This window comes from Symphalangus syndactylus, chromosome 6 (genome assembly GCF_028878055.3).
Source record: "Symphalangus syndactylus isolate Jambi chromosome 6, NHGRI_mSymSyn1-v2.1_pri, whole genome shotgun sequence".
Lineage (NCBI taxonomy): Eukaryota > Metazoa > Chordata > Mammalia > Primates > Hylobatidae > Symphalangus > Symphalangus syndactylus.
In genome coordinates this window covers 12760643-12785602 of record NC_072428.2, presented here as the reverse complement: position 1 = coordinate 12785602, position 24960 = coordinate 12760643, and the positions used below count along the sequence as shown (strand labels likewise).

General features: G+C 47.5%; 2 protein-coding genes across 7 annotated transcripts in view; both read left to right on the top strand.

The window, feature by feature from the left end:
• Positions 1 to 5960: 5960 nt before the first annotated feature.
• On the top strand, positions 5961 to 24275 carry ACCS (1-aminocyclopropane-1-carboxylate synthase homolog (inactive)). Of its 6 annotated transcripts, none has more exons than XM_055281852.2 (15): positions 5961 to 6037; positions 7695 to 7982; positions 11302 to 11361; positions 13480 to 13550; positions 14639 to 14708; positions 15546 to 15612; positions 17276 to 17373; positions 17841 to 17918; positions 18679 to 18779; positions 19423 to 19512; positions 21062 to 21107; positions 21221 to 21362; positions 23207 to 23349; positions 23462 to 23615; positions 23733 to 24057. In XM_055281852.2, the coding sequence occupies exons 2-15, from the start codon at positions 7695 to 7697 to the stop codon at positions 23828 to 23830; spliced, it is 1506 nt and encodes a 501-aa protein (XP_055137827.1). In that variant the 5' UTR covers positions 5961 to 6037; the 3' UTR covers positions 23831 to 24057. The 6 variants fall into 6 exon arrangements, with proteins under 6 accessions (XP_055137827.1, XP_063497920.1, XP_055137828.1 ...); XM_063641850.1 differs by lacking the exons at positions 5961 to 6037; positions 23462 to 23615 and adding exons at positions 6044 to 6773; positions 24206 to 24275 and having other exon boundaries at positions 23733 to 23932; XM_055281853.2 differs by lacking the exon at positions 5961 to 6037 and adding an exon at positions 6044 to 6773.
• The window catches only part of EXT2 (exostosin glycosyltransferase 2), a 163443-nt gene continuing 162743 nt past the window's right edge, over positions 24261 to 24960 (top strand). The window contains exon 1 of the mRNA XM_055281850.2: positions 24261 to 24387. The gene's annotated coding sequence lies outside the window, so the exon portion shown is untranslated. The remainder of the gene's footprint in view (positions 24388 to 24960) is intronic.

The following is a 24960-nucleotide window of genomic DNA, read 5'->3' as shown; positions in this document are numbered from 1 at the left end:
GTCTGCCTCCCAACCAGCAGTTCCAGCCCGTTACTTGCTCGGGGACCCCCTAATGTCAGCCTCTGGCCCAGAAGGCCGGGGTGTCTTTTTGTCAGTGTTGCGACGGAGAAAATGGTGGCTCCTCCAGGAAGATCTCATTTGACCCAGTCGTCACCCTCCTTAAGCTGAGTGCCTGCTGTCTTTGGAAGCTTTCCATCTTTTTAATCTTTGCTAGCCATTATATTTGCAAAATGTTTTTATTGGGGTTGGGTTGGAAAGGCCTAGAGACACCTAGAGAAATAAAGGAAGCTATCTGGGCCCCTATTTAGATGGTTTATTTTTATATTCAGTACCTAATAAATTCTATACTTTTAAATTCTAGGCCCATCTTATTTTCTTGCTTATATTCTTCATAATCATCTTTGGAAGCCAGATGATTTTCTGTCCTCCTTAATTTTTAAATTCTAAGGCAGATTCTATGTAAAGAATACTGTCTAGAGCAGGCCAGAAAAAGAAAGAAGTCATCCTTAACTGATGGGCCATTTTCCAGGTGTTGGATGCAATGTTCTATAACTATAAGATTCTTATGAAATCACATCCACTTCCACATGACCTGCTAAGAGGCAGGTGGGAGTATAATTGCAGGTATTCCTGCTTCCAAATACTAGAGTTTGTTCCACTTTTACCTTCCCAAAAGGCTTTTAAAGTCTCTTGCTGGGTACGGTGGCTCATGCCTGTAATCCCAGCACTTTGGGAGGCTGAGGCCAGAGAATGGCTTGAGGCCAGGTGCTCAAGACCAGCCTGGACAACCGAGACCCTGTCTCTACAAAAAATAAAATTAGCTGGGTGTGATGATGTGTGCCTCTAGTCCCAGCTATTCAGGAGGCTGAGGTGGGAGGCTCGCTTAAGTCCAGGAGGCCAAGCCTGCAGTGAACCATATCGTGCCACTGCATTCCAGCCTGGTAATAGAGTAAGACCCTGTCTCTACAAAAAAGATCTGACAAGCTTGGTGTCTTAGTCCCTTTATAATATGAAAATATCACAAAGCGGATGGCCTTAGAAACAAATCTTTCTCACAGTTCTGGAGGCTGGAAAGGCCAAGTTCAAAGCCCTGGGAGATTTGGCATCTGGTGAGGGTCCCATCTTCCCAGTGTCATCTCATGTGGCAGAAGGGGTGAGAGGTCTCCCTCTGCCTTCGTGACCCAATCACCTTTCAAAGGGCTCACCTTCTAATACCATCACCTTGGGGGTTAGGATTTCAAATATGAATGTTGGGGGTACACATTCAGTTCCTAGCATCTGGGGTTGTCCATTTCCATTTCTAATGTTTTCAGCTGTTCAAATCAAATCACCCATCAGTTTCTCTGCAAAGCCCTTGCATGTCAGAGCACCGATACTGTGAAGTGGGCGGAGAAGGGACTACTACCATTTTATGGATGAAGAAAGAGCTCACAGTACCAACTGGTGGCTTTAGTCACTTGGGTTTGTGGCTGTACTTGCTCCAAATCCAAATTTGTTTATTCTTGTCAGTTTTCTTTTGTGTGTGTGTGTGTGTGTGCATGTGTGTGTGTGTGTGTGGTTGTTGAGACAGAGTCTCGCTCTGTCGCCCAGGTTGGAGTGCAGTGGCACAATCTCGGCTCACTGCAACCTCTGCCACTGGTTCAGCGATTCTCCTGCCTCTGCCTCCCGAGCAGTTGGGAATACAGGCACGTGCCACCTTGCCCAGCTAATTTTTATGTCTTTAGTAGAGACAGGGTTTTACCATGTTGGCCCGGCTTGTCTCAAACTGCTGGCCTCGAGTGATCCACCTGTCTCGGCCTCCCAAAGTGATGGGATGACAAGCTGAGCCACTGTTCCTGACCGATGTAGCCCTTTTTAAAAAAACCCTCTAGTATAATATTGAATAAAAGTGGTTGAGAGGACAGCTTGCCTTGTTCTCAGTCTTAGCAGCATTGAGTGCAATCTTCTGCTCTTGAGTATAATGTTACTGTATTTTTCATTCTGCCCCTTATCTAATAAAGTTTCCTTCTATTACAGTTTGCTGGGAGTTTTACCAGGTATGAGGGTTCAATGTTGTTAGATGTTTTTCATCTGCATCTATAGAGATATGATTTTTCTCTCGATTATCAATGTGGTAAATTACATTGATTTCTTAATGTTAAAGCAACTTCACATTACTGCAATAAACGCCATTTGGTCATGATGCATTGTCCTTTCATATACCATTGGCTTTGGTTTGCTATTTTAAGAATTTTACATTCAAGAGGGATATCATTCTATAATTTTTTTATAAGGCATTGTTAGTTTCAGTATCATGATTAATACTGGTTTCATAGGTGTTTGGGAAACTGTTCCTTCCTGAATTTTCTAGAAGTTTGTGTCCAAAAACTTCTACAACCTTTAAATATTTGGTTGAATTCAGCTGTAAAACCGTAAGGGCCTGGAGGTTTTTTTTTTTTTTTTTTTTTTTTGTGGGACGGCTTTTACTTATAAATTCAATTTCTGTGACAGTTCAAGTTTTCTATTTCTTGTATCAGATTTGGTTATTTGTGCCTTTCAATAAAGCTTATCTATTTCATCTAAGTTTAATTATTGACTTAAAATTGGTTATAAATATTCTGTTATCCTTTTAATATATTTAGGATCTTTAGTTGTACCTCCTTTTCCTTTCCTGATACTGAAATTGATACATGCAGGAGGGAGATTACAGGGAGTGTCTCCAGAGAATCTCCAACCCATCTGTGCACTGGGAGAACAAGATGGAGCCAAGGGAAGCTGTGCCCATGCTCAGCGGGAAGGAGCCCGGCCTCTTCAGTTCCTGTGTGGTGGCCTGGGATTCAATGTGTGAGTTGGGGGCCTGTTAGCAGGACCCCCTGTAGCTCTGCTGACAGTATTTTTATCTTTTCCATTTCACCCAGTAAATTCCGTTCCCCTCACCCTTCAATGTGTCTATGTTCCTAATCCTTCCTGGTGGTGTGACAAGAACCCGGTTTTAGCTGAACTAAGGAGCAAAATTCTGCAACAAAATGAGTTTTTTTGATCAGTCAATCTGTTTATCAACTGTATTGAACTTTTCAAAGAACCAACTTTCGGTTTCATTGATTTTTCTCGTTTCGCCGTCATTTCTGCTCTTATCTTTATTTCTTTCTATTTACTTTGGGTTTAAATTGCTTTTTTTTTCTAGCTTCTTAACGTGGAAGCTTAGATCATTCGTTTTCAGTCGGTTTCAAATATATGCATTACAAGCTATTCATTTCTCACTTGGCATTATTTTAGCTACATTCCATAAACTTTGATCTGCTGGTTTTTAATCATTCAAAATATTTTCTAATTTCCCTTGTGATTTCTTTTTTTAAATCAACGGTTTGCTTAGGATATGTAACTTAGTTTCCAAATATTTGGGGACTGTTCAGCTTTCTCTGTTAATGATTTCTCCTTTAATTTCATTGTGACTAGAGAATATACTCTATGGTTTCAATCCTTTGAAACTTATTAAGACAGTTTATGGCCAGATTAGCATGTGGTCTATCTTAATGTTTCATTTGCACTTGAAAAGAAGGTATTGGGGATGGTGTTCTATAAATGTCAATTAGATTAAATTTTTGTATAATGTCCAAAAGTTCTGATCCTTAGAGTCTTTTGATCCATTTATTCTATCACTGAGAGTGGTATAAAATTTTCCAATTATTATGAACTTGTCTTTTCTCTTTTTCGTTGTCAGTTTCTGCTTCATGTACTTTGAAGCTTTGTTATTATGAGCATAAACTTTTAAGATTGTCATCTTGATAAATTAATCATTTTATTCTAAAATGCCCTATTTTATTTTTGTTAATTATTTTTGTCCTGAAGCCTACTATCAGATACCAATATAAACACATCAGCTTTTTTTAAGATTATTATTTGCTTGGTTTTTTTTCACATTTTTACCTTTGACCATTTGTTTTTGTATTTAAAGTGTGTCTCCTGCACACACCGTATGCTTGATTCCTGCTGTTTTACCCAGTCTGATGATATTTTAATTGATCTTTAGTCAATTCACATTTAATGTAATGTGTGTGTATGTCTTCCATGTAGGACAAATGCCTGTGTTTGTTGTTTCGTGGGGTTAAATCCCCCTGCTGTATGCTTCCATGGTACCCAGTAAATAGTCTTTTTAAAATAGTCCCCACATTGTAAGTCGGCCTTCCCAATCAATCATGCAGGCTTTGGTTTGTCTTGCTCATCACCGTATCCTCGCATGTTACAGAGACCTGGCACATAACAGGCATTCACTGAGATGTGAATTACATAGAATTAAGATTTAAATAGAGGAAAATAATGGCTTCCTTATCTTACAGAAGAAAACAATAAGGGCTAAAAAAGTCAAGAGAGTTGCTCAAGGTCACAGTGTTAGCTAGTGGCAAGGTAAAAGTGAAGACAAGAAGTGGAATGGCCAGAAGACAGCCATGTCTTCCCAGCCATACCTGTATTGAGAGATTCTGCTTATTTCCTTTCATGGGGAAAGACGACTTTCCCATTCAAGGCACCTTAGAGATTGCAGCTCTACCTGGGACCTGGGTGCCCACTGTACCTGTTGCCAGAATATGTAGAGCTTAGGACAGAGTTTGAAAAATACTTTTGAAATTATATGTGTATGTGTGTGTGTGTGTATATATATATGTATGTAATTTTTTTTTTTTTTTTTAGACAGAGTCTTGCAAACACCCAGGTGGGAGTGCAGTGGCACGATCATATTCACTGCAGCCTCTACCTTCTGGGCTCAAGTGATCCTCCCACCTCAGCCTCCCAAGTAGCTGAAGCCACAGGCACATGTCATCACGTCTGGCTAATTTACAAAAACGTTTTGGCTGAGTGCGGTGGCTCACGCCTGCCATCCCAGCACTTTGGGAGGCCGAGGCGGGTGGATCACGAGGTCAGGAGTTCAAGACCAGCCTGGCCAATATGGTGAAACTCCGTCTCTACTAAAAATACAAAAATTAGCCAGGTGTGGTGGTGCGCACTGGTAGTCCCAGCTACTCGGGAGACTGAGACCGAAGAATTGCTTGAACCCGGGAGGCAGAGGTTGCAGTGAGCAGAGATTGTGCCACTGCACTCCAGCCTGGATGACAGAGCAAGACTCGATCTCAAAAAAACAAAAACAAAAACATAAAAACCTTTTTTTGGTAGAGACACGGTCTATGTTGCCCAGGCTTGTTTCAAACTCCTGGGTTCAAGGGATGCTCCCACCTTGTCCTCTCAAAGTGTTGGCATTACAGGCGTGGGCCACCACGCCTATTGAGTTCAACAAATATTGCAGGCACATGTGGGAGACCAGGACATGCCTCCCGAAAACATGAAGGATTGTGCTAAAGACAAGCAGCGGCACATTCAGGAAAGCTCTCTACCCTGGCCCTATCTGCCTAAAAGTAGGACATAGGTTTACAATGACAAAAGGTATTCTGTCCCTCTGTCTACCTGGGAGAACAAAGACAACTTTAGACCCCTATGGCCTGGAAATGATACCAGAGGAATTTACATTAATAAGCTTGACTAACTGGCCTTTGTCTTTTTTTTTTTTTTTTTTTGCCGTCTCACAAGTTGCCTCCTGGAGAGACTCAAAGTCCCATTTCTTTGTTTTGTAACTTAAAAAAATTACTGTTCTTTGTTGAAGATGCTATAAAAACTAGAATTCAAAGTCACCTCTTCCAGAACGACTCATTCCCTGCGGATTTCTCATGTATAAATGAAATATACATGTCAGTAAATTTCTGTTTGTTTTTCTCTTGTTAATTTGTCTTTTGTAACAGGAGTCTCCCCCAATTAAGAACCTATGAGGGCTAAAGAAAATCGCCTACAAATGAAAAGGGCAGAAATGACAAACTGCGATGAAAGGCCATAAGGATGCTCACACCCGAATCTAAAAAGCCCTTTGTGTGGGCCGCAGCCAAGCATACTTCGGCAAGAAATTTCTGTGGCTCTAACCTCCTTTGAAAACTGGAGAACCAAGGCCAGGAGGCAGAAGGAGGTGGCTGACCCGGCCCGGCGGTGGCCCAGCACGCGCAGGCCACCCACAGTGGAGGTGGGGACCGGCGTTACGCCCCTTTCCCTTTTCCTGGTCCCGCGGTGCTACCTCGTGTGCGACCCTTAAAGCATAGTCCCCGCCGAGACGGCCCCCGGCCTGAGTGGCGAGGGGACGAACTGCGCCCTGAACAGGCCGGGCCCGGGACGGACGGCCCTCAGTCTTCTAGTCCGGGCGCGCTGAGCGCAGGGCGGCGCTGTCCTCACCCGCGCCTAAGTCGCCAGAGGGCGTTTCCGGGCGGAGGAAACCTACACGTGATGCGCGCCAGCCGAGTGCCAGCTCCGCCTCCTCCAGCTCCGCCTCCTCCAGCTCCGCCTCCTCCAGCTCCGCCTCCTCCAGCTCCGCCTCCTCCAGCTCCGCCTCCTCCAGCTCCGCCTCCTCCAGCTCCGCCAAGTAGGTGGGATCCCCTACTTTGCAGAGAAGGAAGCCGTTCAGGCCTCCCTCTGTGCCTTGGCGCCGATCACACTTCCTCCGCCTGGAAACCTGGAGCCGTCTCTCGCGAGACGTCCTCCGCCCTGTAGAAGGCCGCTTCGGTTCTCCGTGCGTGGTAGCCGCCCCACTTGCGGGATTCCAAGGCCTCATCGGGTGCGGGTATCTGGCTGTGGATTCGCCGCCGTCCCGCTGGACGCCTGGAGGCTCGAACCCCGCCGCCCCCCGACCCCAGGCTTTGCTCCCACCCCGGCTTCCGCCCACTGTGCTGCCCTTCCTCGGACCTGGGCTGTCGGGAGAGCTGGAGGTGAGCGCTCTTGGGAGAGCCCAGCCGATGTAAAGAGTACCCCTGAGAGGACTTTGCGGAGGAAAATTTAACTGCGGGTACCCGCTGAGTTTCTGGTGCTCCCAGTGTATCAGAGCTTGTGTTGTGCATCAGAACTGGGAAAATTGGCAAGGAGTTACGCTGTAATGACTCATATTTTATTGAACTTTGGTCATCAGCCAGGATTTGTTCTAAGTACTTTATTGTCACTAACATATATATTTATGTCTTCGCAGCCACCCCGAGGTGGTTACTGTTATATCCACTGTGCAGATGAGGAAACTAAACTGGCTTAGAGAAGTGAAGGAGTTCACACCCGTGGGTAGGAGTAGACCACCCTCTCTTTGGTGTCCACACCTCGTTTCTTCAGGACTGAGGAGGCAGCCCTGGAGCTCTGCCTGGGGTGCCTGCACTTGTGGAGACTCCCCTTCCTCCCTTCCCTCAGTTCCCACCCGCCATCTGCCTCAGAACACCACATAATCTCATCCTACCCTTTACACCACAAGACCCCCAGGACTCCCAGGCAATGCTCTGCTTTAACTCAGGAAATTTTAACCTGGCATTTGGTAATTGAGGTGAGCAAGGATGGAAAAAGAATGTCGATGACCCGTTAGGCTGGATAGTGAAAAACTTTCGCAGAAGTAGAACACGCTAAAGCAGCAATACATTAAAGTCACATCAATGTGGCAAGTGCAGTCCCTGGCACATACTAGGTCCTTAACAGATTTTTCTTGAAGTCATTGCACATATGGTTACAGCTAAGGGACACAGGAAGTGATGAGTGCATAAACCTAAAGGAAGGGGCAGATAAGAGAAAGGGGACTCCCATGACTCCAACTCCTTTCTGATGCTTGGTGCTATGGAAATCCCTTGAGCAGTCCTGTGTATTTTGTCTTTTTGTAGATGTTCACCCTTCCTCAAAAGGACTTCAGGGCTCCCACCACCTGTCTGGGCCCCACCTGCACTCAGGACCAGGGCAGTGGCCATGGGGATGATTTGGAAGGAGAATGCTCCAGAAAACTGGACCAGAAGCTGCCAGAGCTCCGTGGAGTGGGTGATCCTGCCATGATCTCCTCTGATACCTCCTACCTGTCCTCTAGAGGAAGAATGATTAAATGGTTCTGGGATTCAGCTGAGGAGGGCTACAGGACCTACCACATGGATGAGTATGATGAGGACAAGAACCCCAGTGTGAGTGAAGCTCACCTCCCACTGGGACCCAAGAGGGAACTGCAGGGTGGTACCCTACCCTGACCAATAAGGCAGCATCCAGCCTGCTCTTATGAGGTTGGAGTTATGGTCTTCTGACCTCCAAGAGGGCTTCTGATGTAGCTTAGAGAGGCCCCAGTGTACTGCCTGGATCAGGAAATGGTCCATTTAGAATATAGGGGACCTCGATTTCTGAGGGAGGAATTCAAGAACCATACGATGTTCTATGGATTCTGACCCACGACCTGTCGACTATCCAACTTTAGAGCTAGGGCAGAACTAAGGTTCAGGTCACAACTATTTTACTTATAGGTTGTGTGTTGCTGAGCTAGTTACTTAACTTCCTTGAATCTTAAGTTATCCCTAAAATGAGATAATAAGGCCAAGCATGGTGGTTCATGCCTGTAATCCCAGCACTTGGGGAGGCTGAGGCAGAGGGAACACTTGAGACTAGGAGTTTGAGACCAGCTTGGGCAACATAGCAAGACGCCATCACTACAAAAAAGTAAAAATAAAAAAATTAGCAGGGTGTGGTGGCGTGCACCTGTGGTCCCAGCTACTGGGGAGGTGGAAGGATTGCTTGAACCTGGGAGGTTGAGACTACAGTGAGCCAAGATCATACCACTGCATTCTAGCCTGGGCAATGGCATGAGACCCTATCTCAAAATAACAACAAACGAACAAAAGTAAAATAAAATGGGATAATAATACCTGTTGTGTAGAAGAGTCAAGATTAAATGAGAGCAAGTATATGAAGTATTTAGCACAGTGCTACTCAATAAGTGATAGCTGCTATTATTATTTTCTGTCCCAAATATAAGCTGTTCTCATAATGCCTTCAGAAGTCAGAAAGCTGTTACAAATAACCCTTTAATAATCTTTATTTGTTGAGCATCTACCGTGTAGATGTGAACAGAAACAAAGTTCTTATCCTCATAGAGCTCATATGCTAGTTAGGGAGACAAACAGTGAATGAACAGAGAAAACATATACATATACTATATGGTGGTAAGTTCTAAAGAGAAAAATAAACCAGGTTAAAGAAGACAGAGAATGATGAGTGGGCTGGGGATGTTGCTATTTAGTAGAAGGAAGTCACAGAAGGCTATTTTAATAAGATGAACATTTGAGCAGAAACCTGGAAAAAGTAAGGGATTGTTATCTATTGTTGCATAACAAATGACCTCAAATCTAGCAAGTTAAAACAACAGTTCACAATTTTTGGAGTTCAGGAATCCTGGTGGACGCCTCAGGCTGAAGATCTTTTTTTTTTTCTTTTTTTTTGTGATGGAGTCTCGCTGTGACACCCATGGAGTGCAGTGGCACGATCTCGGATCACTGCAACCTCTGCCTCCCAGGTTCAAGCGATTCAGCCTCAGCTTCCTGAGTAGCTGGGATTACAGGCGTGTGCCACCATGCCCAGCTAATTTTTGTATTTTTAGTAGAGACAGGGTTTTGCCATGTTGGCAGGCTGGTCCCGAACTCCTGACCTCAGGTGATCCGCCTACCTCGGCCTCCCAAAGTGCTGGGATTACAGGCATGAGCCACCGCGCCCGGCCAAGCCACTGTGCCCGGCCAAGCCACCACGCCCAGCCTCAAGATCTTTTGTGAAGGTGCCATGAAGCTGGGGCTGTGGTCTCATCTGAAAGGTTGACTTGGGGCCAAGGGATTGGGTGGGAGGCTCTACTTACAATGACCCTCTTATGCTTATTGGCAGGCTTCAGTCCTTCTCCATGTGGGCTTCTTCACAGAATTGCCTCATGGCATGGTAGCTGGCTTCTCTCAGGGCAGGTGATTCAAGAGAGAATGAGAGGTCATGGGTACCCAAGATGGAAGCCACAGACTCTTTATAACCTAACTTTGGAAGTGACATCCCATTACATCTGCCTATTCTGTTAATTAGAAGCACGTTGCTAGGCCCAGCCCATACTCAAGGGGTGTGAATACCAGTAGGCAGGGACCTTAGAGGCTGCCCATCACAGGGAGTAAGCCATGCAGTTATCTAGGGGAAGAGCATTCCCAGCAGAGCAAACAGCCAGTGCAAAGGCTCCAGGGTTGGATCGTGCTTGACGAGTTCAAGGGACAGCAGAGGGGCTACTGGAGCTGGAATAAAGCCAAAAACAAGACGGGCAGGCGATGGGGTCAGAAAGGTGATGGGGTGGTGGAGGTGATAGATCCTGTAGGGCCCCACAGGACCTGGTGAGCCTTTTGATTTTGGACAAAGTGGAATAGGAGGTATTCAAAGGAGGAGCAGTGTGGTCTGATTTTGGGTTTTGAAAGATGACTTGGACTGCTGTATGGAGATTTGACTTGGCAGGTAAGAGAGTGCACAGGGAGAGGGGAGGGAAGCTGTTGTAATAATATAGACAAGAAATGATGGTGGCTCATACCAGGGTCCCATCAGTGGAGGGTGAGACATGGTTGGACTGTGCATGTATTTTGAAGGTAGAGCTGCCAGGATGTGTGGACAGATTGGCTCTGTTTGGAGGAGCTTCCCAGCTTGCTTCCCAGGGCATGAAGGAGCACTGCCTTTTATTTTGTCATAGCCTGAGCTCATCGGGTTTTACTTTTTCATCTTCCTTCCTTCACTCCCCCTGCAGTAACTCAGGGGTCAGCAGTTAGCTGTGCGTGAGGCCTGCACCGAGTCTCCCTGGGGACTCTGTAAGGGAGAGCTTGGGTTATGCCTGCCTGCTTATCCTATGACAATAAATGCCTGTGGGGTGGGGATCAAGGCATTGTGTGACGTTGCAGGGTCTCCTGGGGTAGTATTTGCACTGGCAAAGGAACCTCTTCTTGATCTACATCCACCTTTGCTTCTGTTCCTGCCAGACTGCCAATATGCCATCTCTATTCTTTCATTCTGTAAATGTGTATTGAGTCCCACTAAACCCCTCGAGAGAAGCAGTGGTGTCTTCAGCACACATCTGTCCTTCAGGGAGCCTACCCTCAGTAGGGGAGATAGGTGTGTACCTCAGTCCCTGTGACCTGGGGTAGAAACTGACCAGTTCTCTAAAGGGGACAGATCAAGAGCTATGGGATCCAGAAGAATATTTCCCTTCCAGGTGGGGTTGTAGGGGGGACTTCCTGGAGGACATGGCATTTAGACAAAGCTTTAGAAATGGGAAGATGGGATCAGGCAGCTGAGCAGAAGGCACACCTTGAGCAAAGGCAAGGAGTGGTGGTTGAAAGGGTGGGGTTGTAGGGAGCTCCCACTTTGCTTTGCTGCCTCTATGGGCTCCTGGGGCCTTTCACTGGCACCCCCCTGCCATGCTAACTCTGCCTCTGTACCTCTCATCTCCAGGGCATCATTAACTTGGGCACCAGTGAGAACAAACTCTGCTGTGACCTGCTGTCCAGGCGGGTAAGTCCTAGGGCCCCTCTGCGGGGCATCACCAGCTCCGAGGAGCTGTCTTCCCTGGAACCCTTTCCCAACAGGAGCCTGCTGCTTGGCTCAGTGGCCCTGGCCTGGGAATCAGGAGACCTGGGTTCCAGGCCTACCTTGGGACAGTTTTCTGTGTGATCTTAGGTGAGTTACTTCCCCACTCTAGTCCTATTTCTTCATCTCTGTAGACTCTTATTTCAGTCAGTCCCTCCTGCTGTGTTGGGTCCCCTGATCTCAGAGGGAAACACTCAGTGCTTTGTGGTGTAGGTATTTAGCAATTAGCTCTTCAAGGGGACAAATAAATCCCTGATGTGTAGCTTTGCCAATTTCCGTAGTGTAAATGCTCCCGCCATGGCTGATTTCAAGCTCCTCATGTGATATCACTGCAGGCAGAGTTGGAAGAGAGCTGCACGGGCACACTTATGTAATATTTTCACCATACAGACATGTAGACAGAACTGACCTCAAAAGCATAGATAGTAAAAGGTACTAGCAAATCAGGAAGGAGTGATGTTTGAGTGCTTATCACCTTTGTTTGTAAGAAAATTTATTTCATTGTCAGTTTATATTAATTTGCTTTTTAAAAGTGGCTGTTTTTAACACAGCTCGCAACATTTCCTGAAAATTTTGTAATCTGATTTCTTGAGCTGGGGTGAGCCATCTTAGCAAACCACTGACAATGTCTAATAAATGTGTCTCCCAAGGCGGCAGTGGCAGAGTTTGGGTTTGTAGAGACAGCAATCCTTAACCCAAAGGAACGTATTTCCAAAGGTGAGAAATCTCAGCCCCAAGGGGAAGGGGTTATAGGGAATAGATTTTGTTTATTTATTTATTTGAGACGGAGTCTCGCTCTGTTCCCCAGGCTGGAGTGTAGTGGCGTGATCTCAGCTCACTATAATCCCCTTCTCTGAGGTTCAAGCAATTCTCCTGCCACAGCCTCCTGAGTAGCTGGGATTACAGGCACACACCAACATGCCTGGCTAATTTTTGTATTTTTAGTACAGACAGGGTTTCACCATTTTGGCCAGGCTGGTCTCAAACACCTGACCTCGTGATTCGCCCTCCTTGGCCTCCCAAAGTGCTGGGATTACAGGCGTGAGCCACTGCGCCCGGCCAGGGAATAGATTTTAAAGGCCTGTTTTACCTAAAGCCAGCTCCTCCTTCTAAGGCAGCTAAGCACTGAAATAAAAGGTGAGCCACATATATCAATTTAAATTTTCTATTAAAAAAGATGCCAGGTAAAAATTAATTTTAATAATATATTTTATTTAGCCCAATATATTCAAAATATGACCATTTTAGCATGTCATCAGTATAAAAATTATTAATGATATATTTTGCATACTTTTTTCCTACCAAGTTTTCAAAATCCAGTGTGTCTTAATTCAGATGAACCACATTTCAAATGCTCATTAGCCACATGTGGCAGTGGCTACCATGTTGGACAGTGTGGCTGTAAGGGAGGAGGGGAGAGAGGGCAAAGGCTGGACCCGGTTATGGAGAAGTGGCTGATTCCCTTTCTTCCTTTTGGCCCCAGCGTGCAAGGCCCCTGCATTGGCCCTTCTTTGACAAAGGACCTATAATACTAGGGGTTTCTAACCTAGCACTGGTCGTGGAGTGGGTGGTCTAGAAACTGCTACGTTTTTTAAAGTGTGAGATTGAGCCGAGCTTACAGGAAGACAGTGGCCTAAGTCCCTCTCGAAGTTGGAGCCAAGACTGAGGTTCTAGCTCTCAGTGTCTTCCATCACCCCATGGAGATGCTGACCAGTGTGGTCTTCCGTTACTACTTTTGCAAACCCACCCCTCCAATTTTTTTAGGTGGCAGTGTTGTATAAAGAATGCCAGACCAGGAGTCAAAAATTTTGGGTTGTTGTCTCAGCTCTGCCACTTGCTAGCTCTGTGACCTTGGCTGAGTGACCTCACTTTTTTGGACCTCAGTTTCCTCACTTGCAACATGGGCATGAGAAAGCTGTCACTGTTGGCCCCTCTCACGGTTTCTCTGATGAGCAGAACAAGCGTTCAGCTTTACCTGCCCTGTGCTGTGGATGCGGGTAGCAGTGCTGGCCCTCAGCCATGCTCTTCCCTCTCTGTCCCCAGCTGAGTCAGAGCGACATGCAGAGGGTGGAGCCATCCCTGCTGCAGTACGCTGACTGGAGGGGACATCTGTTGTAAGTAGTTGCCGTAGGGTGAGTTTGTCCCCCTGGGGATGTGTGGCAATGTTGGGAGACATTTTTGGTTGTTATAAATGGGAAGTCAGGTGCTCCTGGCATTTAGTGTGTAGAGGTCAGGGATGCTGCTAGAGTTCTACAATGCACAGGACAGCCCCTACAACGAAGAATGACCTGGCCCCGAACATCAGTAGTGGCAGGCTGAGGGCCTAGTCCTGGAGACCTGGCGACTGTGGGGTCTCCTGCCAGTCCCATCTCAGCACAGGAGCTCTCTAGTCTGGTTTCTGGGAACCTGGGTTTAAAGCATGGGGAGGGCCTTCAGGTGAGGAGCCTTTGGCCTTGCTTTGATGGTAGCTTTAGAGAAGCCAGAATTGCTGTTCGGGGAGCTGGCTGGGGCCTTTTCCTAATGCTAAGAGGGGAGGTGGTAAATAACACTAATAGCTTGTGCTTATTGAACACTTGATTGTGGACACTGTTCTAAGGGCTCAGCGGCTGAGCAGGACTTGATCCCGAGACTGTAAAGCACGTGTTCTTCTAGTGTAGTAATCAGGGTGGTGGGCCCTGGAGTCAGACCACTGGGCTTGAGTGTGGACTTTGCCTCTTACCAGCAAGTGACTTAATTCCTTTAAATCTTAGTTTTTGTTTCTTTGCCGGTATAATGGGAATAATAATAATAATGATAGTAGTAGCCACATCGTAGGATTATTACGAAGAGTAAGTAAAAATTTTCTAAATAACATTTGTATAAGGTAAATGCTCAGAAAAATGAGCGACAATAATGGTGCTAATAGTTATTGTTGTAGTAATAATATTTATTAGTATAATTAGCTAGATCTCCATGGAGAGTGTTACTTTTGATAATCCCTGAAGTCTCCTGATTAGGTGGGGTGGGGTGTCCTCTGCAATGCATGTGGGTAGTGGGGAGGGGAAGGTGGGTGCTAAGGAGTGGAGACAGATACACCCACACCCCATCGTGGGAAATTAGGGAAGAGTGATGGCAGCTGCCTGAGGATTCACCAGAGGAGCTTCGGGATGCCCCGTGGGTTATGGACCATCTGGCAAGCACTGCCTGTTTGTCTTATCTTCAGCCTCCGGGAGGAAGTGGCCAGGTTCCTGTCTTTCTACTGCAAGAGCCCAGTACCCCTCAGACCAGAGAATGTGAGTAGCCCCCTCCACTGCTCCTTCCTGTTCTCCTGCCTCCCCTCTCCATCTCTCTCTTTCTTTCTCTCTTTCTCTCACTCTCTCTCTCTCTCTCTGTCTTTCTCTTTCTCTCCTTCCTTCCTTACTTTTTTTTTTTTTTTTTTTTTTTTTCAGACAGACTCTTGCTCTGTCGCCCAGACTGGAATGTAGTGGTACGATCTGGGCTCACTGCAACCTCTGCCTCTTGTGTTTAAGTGATTTTCCTGCCTCAGCCTCCCGAGTAGGTGGGATTACAGGCATGCACCACTATGCCCGGCTAATTTTTGTATTTTTAGTAGAGATGGGGTTTTACCATGTTGGTCAGGCTGGTCTCGAACTCCTGACCTCAGGTGATCTGCCTGCCTTGACCTCCCAAAGTGCTGGGATTACGGGCCTGAGCCACTGAGCCTGACTTCCATTCCCCATCTTTTGGCTGGCCTGAGGGTAAGCTGGGGTTAAGATCTGCCCTTCACATAGTTTTGATTTGTTTCAAAGTAGAATTAGGAATACCTTCTCCCTCCTCGATGTTTAGAGTTTGGGTATAATTTCCACTCCATGTTGTTCTGTGGTCCTTCTGCCTCCACACCTTCAGGCAAGACCCTCTAAGTGACCAGCCCCCTCTTCCTGGCTCAGATGATCTGGAGCAGGGTCCACACGGATGAACTTGGCTGTCAGTCTAGTGGCTTTGTTGTGACAGAGCCCTAGGTGGCACCAAGGCAGGGCCTGGCGCTCACTCTGTGCTGTCCTGGGAGGCTGCGGGTCCGTGCACATTCCTGGAACTGGTTCATCTTCATCCCTCAGATATGTCGCCCTTAGGTGGTTGTCCTGAATGGTGGTGCCTCGCTCTTCTCTGCTCTGGCCACGGTGCTGTGTGAAGCCGGGGGTAAGTGAGCTCTGTGGCCTGCCCCGCACTGTGAGCCTCGTTGTGCTTGCAGGGTTCCCAGTTGCCTGGCCTCAAGGGCTGCAATAGTATGCTTTCGGGCACAATAGAATATACTAGACTGCAGGGGACTTGAATAAGTGGCTTGACAAAGCACCCGGGGGTCAGCAGTTCCAGGGGAGGTTAGTGTGATGTCAGGGTCCTGGGCTTTCTCTCTGCCATGACCTTGGCTGCTTCATGCTTATGAGGTGGCCGTCACGTCCTCACGTGACAGTGTGTCTTAGAGCAGGAAGAAAGGGATGTGGTCATGCCGTGCCTGTCTTTTTTTTTATCAGGAGATGGGGATGGGGAATGCTGTTTCCCAGAAGAGGCCCCCTTCTATCTTCCTGACCAGAATTGACTCATAAACCTGTTTCCCAAATGGTCCCTGGCAAAGGGGACTAAGAAAACCAAGGTTGCCTTAAACCAGATGTGGTTTGTCCCTCACGGACAGGGGAAGGCCCACCTTCCTTAGACATGTTCTTGGTCATACTTGGAAAAAGCTGGAATGGCTGTTGAGTGGGCAGCCAGCCAGCATTGCCTGCTGCAAGAGCCTGTTGTTTTAAGAATCAGTTATGGTCAGGGGTTATTGGTTGCAAGGAAAAGAGACTCATTTATGGTAACTTAATTAATAATGAGAATATTAGTAACATTTATTGACCACGTACTGTGTTCCAGGGATTAGGCTAAGGCTTTATGCAGAGTATTTCATTTAATCTTCATAATACTTCAATGAGGTCGGTTCTATGGTTATCTCCATTTTACATATGAGGAGACTAAGACACAGGAGGTTAACTTGTCAAAGTCACACAAAGAGAGGTAGTAACCAGTATTTGAACCATGAAAGAGAGATTCATTGTAAGGATATAGTAGGGAATTTCCTGCCCATTCCAGAACAATCAAGAACATGAACCCTCTAAGCTTCAGTGTCCCCATCTATAAAGTTAGGATATAATAAATAGTACCTACTTCGGAGACTAATCGTCAGGAGCAAATGAGATAAAATAGAAACAAATGTTCAGTGCATTTCCCATCACATCATAAATGCTTAGCAAATGTTAGCTGTTAATAATTAGAAAGGGGGCTGTGTTAGTCTGTTCTCATGCTGCTAATAAAGACATACCTGAGACTGGATAATTTATAAAGGAAAGAGGTTTAGTGGATTCACAGTTCCACATGGCTGGGGAGGCCTCACAATCATGGTGGAAGGCGAATGAGGAGCAAAGTCACATCTTACATGGCAGCAGGCCAGAGAGGTCGTATAGGGGAACTCCCCTCTATAAAACCATCAGATCTCGTGAGACTTAATTCCCTATCACCAGAACAGCACAGGAAAGATCTGCCCCCGTTATTCAATTGCTTCCCTCCAGATCCCTCCTATGACACATGGGAATTATGGGAGCTACAATTCAAGATGAGATTTGGGTGGGGACACAGCCAAACCATATCAGGGACTGATCTCAGTGGATCCAAGCTTTCCAAAGTGTTTTGGGAGTTGAGAGTGCAAGCATGCCCCAAACGGTCCCCAAGGAAGTTAAAGGCTTGGAGAGGGACTGGGGACAGTGGACAGAGGGTCTGGGGTGTTCTGGCCAGAAAGTGACAGGCCCTCGCCCACTCCTGCCCCCAGAGGCTTTCCTGATCCCCACCCCTTACTATGGCGCCATCACACAGCACGTGTGTCTCTATGGCAACGTCCGACTGGCCTATGTCCACCTGGACAGTAAGGTAAGAGTCTTGGCTTCCTAGGTGGAACCTGGGCCTGCCTGTGGTCAAGAGTTTCCTGAGTCTGAATTTGAGGGTGGTCCATGCTGAGGGCTCTGGGGTTGTGATGAGTAGGGAATGGAGCCTTCTGTTTCCATATGGCTGCCTGTGCCTGGGTTCCCCAGTGGCTCCAAAGTTCTAGTCTCTGAGATCCCTGGGGTTGATGTAGAAGCCAAGAGCCAGACCCAGAAACAGCAAGGTAGGAACAGAGCAGGGCAGACCTAAGCATGGCACCCGCGAGTGATGAGCGGTCCCTGATGTGATGGGGTGGGGGTGGATGGCAGTAAGAGGGAGGGACCCCACCTGCTTTTCCAGAGACTCTTCTGAGGAGGCTGGGGATTACAGGGGAGGAGAGGCCTGAGAGTTCACATGTGTTTTGGGGGGCAGTGGTCACTGAATGTGGCTGGTGGCTCTGATGGGTCTTTTTCCAGGTCACTGGGCTAGACACACGCCCCTTCCAGCTCACAGTGGAGAAGCTGGAGATGGCCCTGAGAGAAGCTCACTCTGAGGTCTGGGGATCAAATCAAACCCAAGGCTGGGTGTGGGTGGGTCTGAGCGGGGCCTGGACCCCTCTTCTTGTGGCTGATCTCCTCCCGGGAGTTGGGTTGGTACCCGGTGATGGGGACAGACAGGTAGGGGTGGTAGCACAGAATTGTTCTGGGAGTCAGGCAGAACCCTGCCCAGGAAGGGTCTTCCCTTTCAAAACAGACTCTCAGACCTCAGTTCACAGAGAATCAACCAGGGAGCATCACTAAAGATACCCCCATCCCTGATCCATCTGATTATGATTCAGTGGGTCAAGTATGGAGTGTAGGAGTCTGTGGTTTAACAAGTCTCCCTGGTAGTTTGAGGGGGTAATCTTGCTCACTGTGGGGGGACCTGAGGACTCCGAAAGAAGAGCAGAGACCACTATTCCAGTGGTTCCTTTCCAGCCTACTTTTCAAAAATCTACTTAATTTTTTTTACTTCTGTCATGAAAGCTATACGTACTCACTGTAGGAATTTTGAAAGTGCAAAAGGCCAACCCAAAATTCTACCAACAAAGGTAACCTACTGGCATTTGGGCATATTTCTCTCTGGGCCTTGTCCTCTGCCTTGAGCTGATGCTGCAGATGTAATCCTGTGTTCCGCTTGTTTGCTTCATGTTGTTTTATGAACATGTCTCCCTCAAATCTCCCTGGGAGCCTTCTAGCGATCAGCCCCCTTTGACTGTGTGGCTCTGGCCTTGGGGAAGAGCTGAGGGTCACCTGCCCTAACGGATGGTTTCAGGGTGTGAAGGTCAAAGGCCTCATCCTTATCAGCCCCCAGAACCCACTGGGTGACGTGTACTCCCCTGAAGAGCTGCAGGAGTACCTGGCATTTGCCAAGAGGTGAGGTACCCCACACCGGCCCCGACAGAACGTCTGGGCAGCCTGGGGTTCCAATGCGGGTTTGGTGCAGGTTTTTCTACTCTCTTCACCCCACTGTGGGCTGCTACTTGCTTGGGCCCTTCCTTGGCAGTGGAGCGGGGAAGCAGGGATTTGTGGGATGCCATTCCTCTTTCTCTTTCCCTCTTTATAACAATAGCCATCAATTATCGCACACTCTAGGGGCCAGGCACCATGCTAAGCACTTTATGTGCCTCATACAATCCTCGCAACCCTATCAGGTACTTGTGCTGTTATCACATCCAGCTCACTGAGCCTTAGAGTGGTCAAGTGAGGCATGGAGCCAGACTTGAACCTGGGTCTCTCTGACTCGAGCCCTTGTGCATGACCCTGCCCCTCCGTGGAGGTGCCCGAGAGCTCCTTTTCTCCCCTCCAGTGCTTCAAAAGCTCATCTGTCACCTGCTGTGTATGTGTGGCCTTCTGTTTGAAAAAACAGACGAAAGAATGGTATTCTTGAAAAAACAAGTTTGGTAACCCTGGGCTAGACCCCGGCCCCTCTGGATTTCTGATGTATTGTCTCCCCACCCTGCGGGATGCATTTGCCCTACACACTAAGTCTCTCCTCCCCACCCCTGCCTCACTCCAGGCACAGGCTGCATGTGATTGTGGATGAGGTCTACATGCTGTCCGTGTTTGAGGAGTCGGTTGGGTACCGCAGTGTCCTAAGCCTGGAAAGGTGAGGCTCCCTGACACAGCTAACTCCCCCAGCCCCTATTATCCCATGGAGCCCTGGCCACTTTCTGGCTCAGCCCACAGGGCATGGCCTGCCCAGAGCAATTCCATTTCCACCCAGCTGATCCCACTGGTCCTCAGATCTCTTAATGAGAAGCAGGGAGGGTTGGGCTAGATTAGTGATTTTCAAGTTATTCTGTGGAATTTCTGAGAACTCCAAGAAGTCGTCTCAGGATCCCTTAAGTTAGGGCTGAGTGGATGGGAAATTGGCCTCTTTGCTGTTTCCTTTACCTCCAGAGTCACTCCAGTTTTATGTATTCATTCATTTACTCATTCATTCTCTCATTCACTCAGCACCTCTGGAGCCCCTTACGTGTGCCAAACACCTCTGGATATTTAAATGTTGAGCTTTTTCATTAGGTTTACTATAAGCAAAGCATTTATGGCCAAAATACCTTTGGGAACTCTTGGAGCAGATCATCCTCAAGGCACACTGGCCCATGCCTGTAATCCCAGCACTTTGGGAGGCCAAGGTGGGAGGATTGCATGAGCCCATCCTGGGCAACATAGTGAGACTCTGTTTCTATGGGAAAAAAAAGAAAGTGGGGACCAGATCATGTGTGCAGTCTGTGAGTCTGACCTTCAGGGGTTCTAATGGTTCCTGCTGTTTGTTCAGAACCTTCAGCCCTGCCACGTCCTTTCCATTAGCCTTCTCTTCTCATGCTCACAAAGCCTTGAGGAGTTGATGGAGCATGGACAGTGACTCTAATCTATTTTTTGGATTAGGAAAGTGAGGCACTTTCCTAATTCATAAGGATTAGCTGTGAGCACTTAAAAAACAGAGCAGGGTCAAAATGTGAAAAAAGTGATTGTCCATGATCCTTGGTTAGTCATTAAAAAAAAAATTATTGAGCATTGATTTCATGGCAGGCACTGTGCTAAGTGCTGGAGATACAACAGTGAACAAGAAAGACATAGACCCTTCCTGTGTGGAACTTTAATTTCTAGCCAGAAAAACCATTTTAGCAGCTAAATGCACATCCAGCCATTGGATTATGGCCATCGTGAATGCTAAAATGGAGAGTCCAGGGAGCTGTGAGAGGATCTGTTTAGGGTACCTGATTGGCCTGGTCCCAGGGGGAGTGGTTAGGGAAACTCTGTTTGATGAGTGACATTTGAGCGAGGCTCTAGATCAGGGGCCAGCAAACTTTCCCTGCAAAAGGCCAGATGGTAAATATTTTAGGCTTTCTAGGCCATATGGTCTCTCACTCAACTTTGCCATAGACACTGTGTAAATGAATGAGCATGGCTGTGTTCTGATAAAACTTTATTTACAAAAAACAGGCAGCAGGCTAGGTTTGGCCTGCGGGCTGTCATTTGCTGACCCCTGCTCTAAAGGATGCATGGGAATGGGTGGCTCAAAGAGATGAAACCAGGGCTTGTCCCGGAACCAAAACTAGATTCAACCACCCATCTCTTCATTTGTTCAACCAAACACGTGTGAGTTCCCATAGTTCTGTGTTGCCTCTGTTCCCACACTGTGCTCTCTGCAGGCTGCCTGACCCCCAGAGGACCCACGTGATGTGGGCAACCAGCAAGGCAAGTTCCTGGATGGCCTTGGGGGTGTCAGGTGGGTGGGAGGGCAGAGAGGTGGGTGGAACCAGCTTCCTCCATGGAGGGCTGGCCACCACCTAGGGTGCTTCTTCCTGCAGGACTTCGGGATGTCTGGGCTCCGCTTTGGCACGCTATACACAGAAAACCGGGACGTGGCTACTGCTGTGGCTTCCCTCTGCCGCTACCACAGCCTCAGTGGCTTGGTCCAGTACCAGATGGCACAGCTGCTCCGGGACCATGGTGACTGCCTGGGCCTGGTGACCTGAAAATGGGAGGAGGATTGGAGGCAGCCTGGGAACAGCCAGGAATCATAGATGCTTCTCCTATGAGAAGACTTCAGGGTAGGGTTTGAGAGTGCCAGCTCTGGGCCCAGACTGGGTCCATACCCTATTTGGTCACTTCCTGGCCATGCGGCACTTTGCTTCACCTCTTTATCTGTATGAGCCTCAGTTTCCTCATCTGTAAAACAGGGATCATAATGGTACCTGTCCTGTAACAGGTTAGTGTGATTTGTAATTCAATTAGAATAGTGCCTGGCATGTAATAGGCACTTGATTAATGTGAACTCATTATGATTAGCTGTGAGCACTTCAAAAACAGAGCAGGGTCAAGCATGGTGGCTCATGCCTATAATTTCAGCACTTTGGGAGGTTGAGGTGGGAGGATCACTTGAGCCTGTGAGGTGGAGGCTACAGTGAGCCTTTGTCATGCCACTGCACTCCAGCTTGGGCGACAGAGTAAGACTTTAACAATGACAACAACAACAGCAGAAGCTTCTAAGGAAAAATTGTTTTAATGGAAGTATCTCTCTTGCTGTGAATCTATTCTGGTCCTAAATTCAAATAGTGAGTTTAAGTAGCAAAGGTTACCTGTAAATGCCACCATTTACTGAGCCTAGCAAATGCACCTGCTGTATCATCGCATTCTCTCCAGAATCCTAGGAAGCAAGAATTCCTGTATTTTCCTTATTATTTTACAGATGAGGAAAATGAGGACCAGATATTACCCCACTCACTATAGTAGCTAAAAATTTTAAAAATAGTGACAACATCAAGTGTTGACAAAGATAAGGAGCAGCTGGAAGTCTCATACATTGCTGGTAGGAGTGTAAGTAGTTCAGCCACTTTGGAAAACAATTCAGCAGTTTCTTAAAAAGTTAAACATACACTTGCTAAGTGATTCAACAATCCTATCCCTAGATATTGACCTTGATGGTCACACAAAAACCTCTGTTTTATTCATCATCACCCATAACTGCTGCTTTATTCATAATCACCTGTAACTGGAAACAACCCAAATATCCTTCCACAGATGTGTGGATGCACAAACTGTGTCCCATCCACTCAGTGGAGCACTACTCTTCAATAAAATCCATGGCAGCATGGGATAATTTCAAAGGAATCCTGCTGAGTGAAAGCAGCTAGCCTCAAAAGAGTACATGCTGTATAATTCCAATTCGATGACATTCTGGAAAAGGCAAAACTGTAGTGATGGAGAACAGATCTCTGCTTGCAGGGAAGGGGCCAATGTGACTATAAACAGTATCAGAGTGTTCTTTAGGATGGTGGAACTGTTCAGAATCCTGACTGTGGTGGTGGTTACATAAATGTACACATGTATTAGAATTCATAGAACTGTATGGCAACAGTAAAAAGTCAGTACAAACAATGAGGATCAGAGAGGTGAAGTTGCCCAAGGACCCACCCCTTGTCATTGGCCACACTGGGGTCTGAACTTTGGTCTGTGGGACTACAAAGCATCACTCTGGAACTTTAGAACTAGATAAACCTTAGGTTTGATTCTTTATCCTGGGGGACTTTGCACTCTGGACTCCTGAGGGGATGTGGGACCCGGAGCTGTCAGGGCTGAGTATCTGGGTTTAAGGTGCTTTACATTGAACACTTAATTTGCATCCCTTCTTGACCTCCCCTTCATAATCCTCCCCACCACAGCAGCCAGCTAGAGGAGGGACTCAACAGCATCCTGGCAGCTTGTGGCCTTTTTCTTTACAGCATTTAGACTAGTGGGACCAAGTAGAGGGTTGATGGGAGATTGATCTTCTGGCCTCTCTTTCACCCAAACAGACTGGATCAACCAGGTGTACCTGCCAGAAAACCATGCCCGGCTCAAGGCTGCCCATACCTATGTCTCGGAAGAGCTCAGGGCATTGGGGATCCCCTTCTTGAGTCGGGGGGCTGGATTCTTCATCTGGGCTGACTTGAGAAAGGTAATGCTGGTGGAGGGGTGGGCTGGGAGGGAGTTTCAGGTCTCCCTCCAGCAGGTGAGAGGCAGTTGGTGAGGGGTCTCAGCTATGGCCTGAGCCCCTTGCCCCCTCTCAGTACCTGCCCAAGGGCACCTTTGAGGAGGAAATGCTGCTCTGGCGCCGCTTTTTGGACAACAAGGTGCTGCTGTCTTTTGGCAAGGCCTTTGAGTGTAAAGAGCCTGGTTGGTTTCGCTTCATCTTCTCAGACCAGGCCCACCGGCTTTGCCTGGGTGAGCAGCCTGCCTTTCCAGCCCAGTCCTAACCGCAGCCTTCACTCTGGCCTCCGCTTGTTTGTCCCCGCCCACCTGGCCATCAGTGCCAACTGGCCCCTCACTTCCCCTTCCCAGGGATGCAGAGGGTCCGGCAGGTGCTTGCAGGCAAATCCCAAGTGGCAGAAGACCCCCCTCCCTCTCAGAGCCAGGAGCCAAGTGACCGACGCAGATGAGCTGGTCATTGTCTCATGGCCAGAGGGCCCAGCAGCCACTGTGGACCTGGGGCGTTCCGGGGCTGCAGAAGACTGACTGTGGATGTGCCATTTGCCAGGAAGGTATCTAACTTGGCTTTGTGCCTGAAGAACTGTTTCTTGTCTTTCGCTGTAGCAATGGGAAACTCCTTAAGCTGTGGTTCAGCCTGGGCCCTCCCTCTCTCCTATTAAACAAAACTGGGAGAGTCCGTATGTCTCCACTGTGAGTTATTTAGAATGGAGGAGTCGTGACTGCTTCTAATCAGAGCCTCAGCCCCCCTGAGGATGTGAAAAGAAAACATACAACTTGTACCTTCTTTCTGATACCACCGTCATTCCTCTTTCTTTGTCACCAAGGAAACGAGTCAAAGGAACACCACATACAGGAGAGTTTGCAGAAAAATAAAAAAAAGTGATAACTTCCAAACTCCGAGGAGAATGGAATGAATATTGTTTGCTCAGATTGTTCTCCCCACACTTAAGACAGTTGTGCTCAACAGCACACGGGGATCGTGGGACCATCTTCTGATTGGGACGAGGTGAGCAGGACTCTATGGTGGAAGTCAGGAGAGGCATCTTTATGGGAGCTGAAGTGGTCCCTCAATCTCCAGGAAGCTCCTTCTCCCTCTCCCTTTGAAAGAGCTGCCTTCACTGATGTCCCCAAAGCAGAGTGACCTAGTGATGGTCGTTGGGGGAAGATTTGGGGCTGGAACCCTGAACTGAGGCTGCTATGAGGCCAAGCTAACCAAGGCTGGCTTTTCTACTGTAAGGATGCAGACGAGGGCCGCCTACCCCATTTTCAGGGATGCCTTAATTCAGAGGCTAAATGAGCTTCTAGATCTGACCATAAAGCTGTGTGCTGAGGAGGCTTCCCAGGTGCTGACACTCCTGCTTGGAAGCCGATGCTTTCCTTCTTTCTCTTCGTTTTTTTTTTTGAGATGGAGTCTCACTTTGTCACCCAGGCTGGAGCAGTGGTGCAATCTCGGCTCACTGCAACCTCCACCTCCTGGGTTCAAGTGATTCTCCTGCCTCTGCCTCCCGAGTAGCTGGGATTACAGGTGCCCACCACCATGCCCAGCTGATTTTTGTATTTTTAGTAGAGATGGGATTTT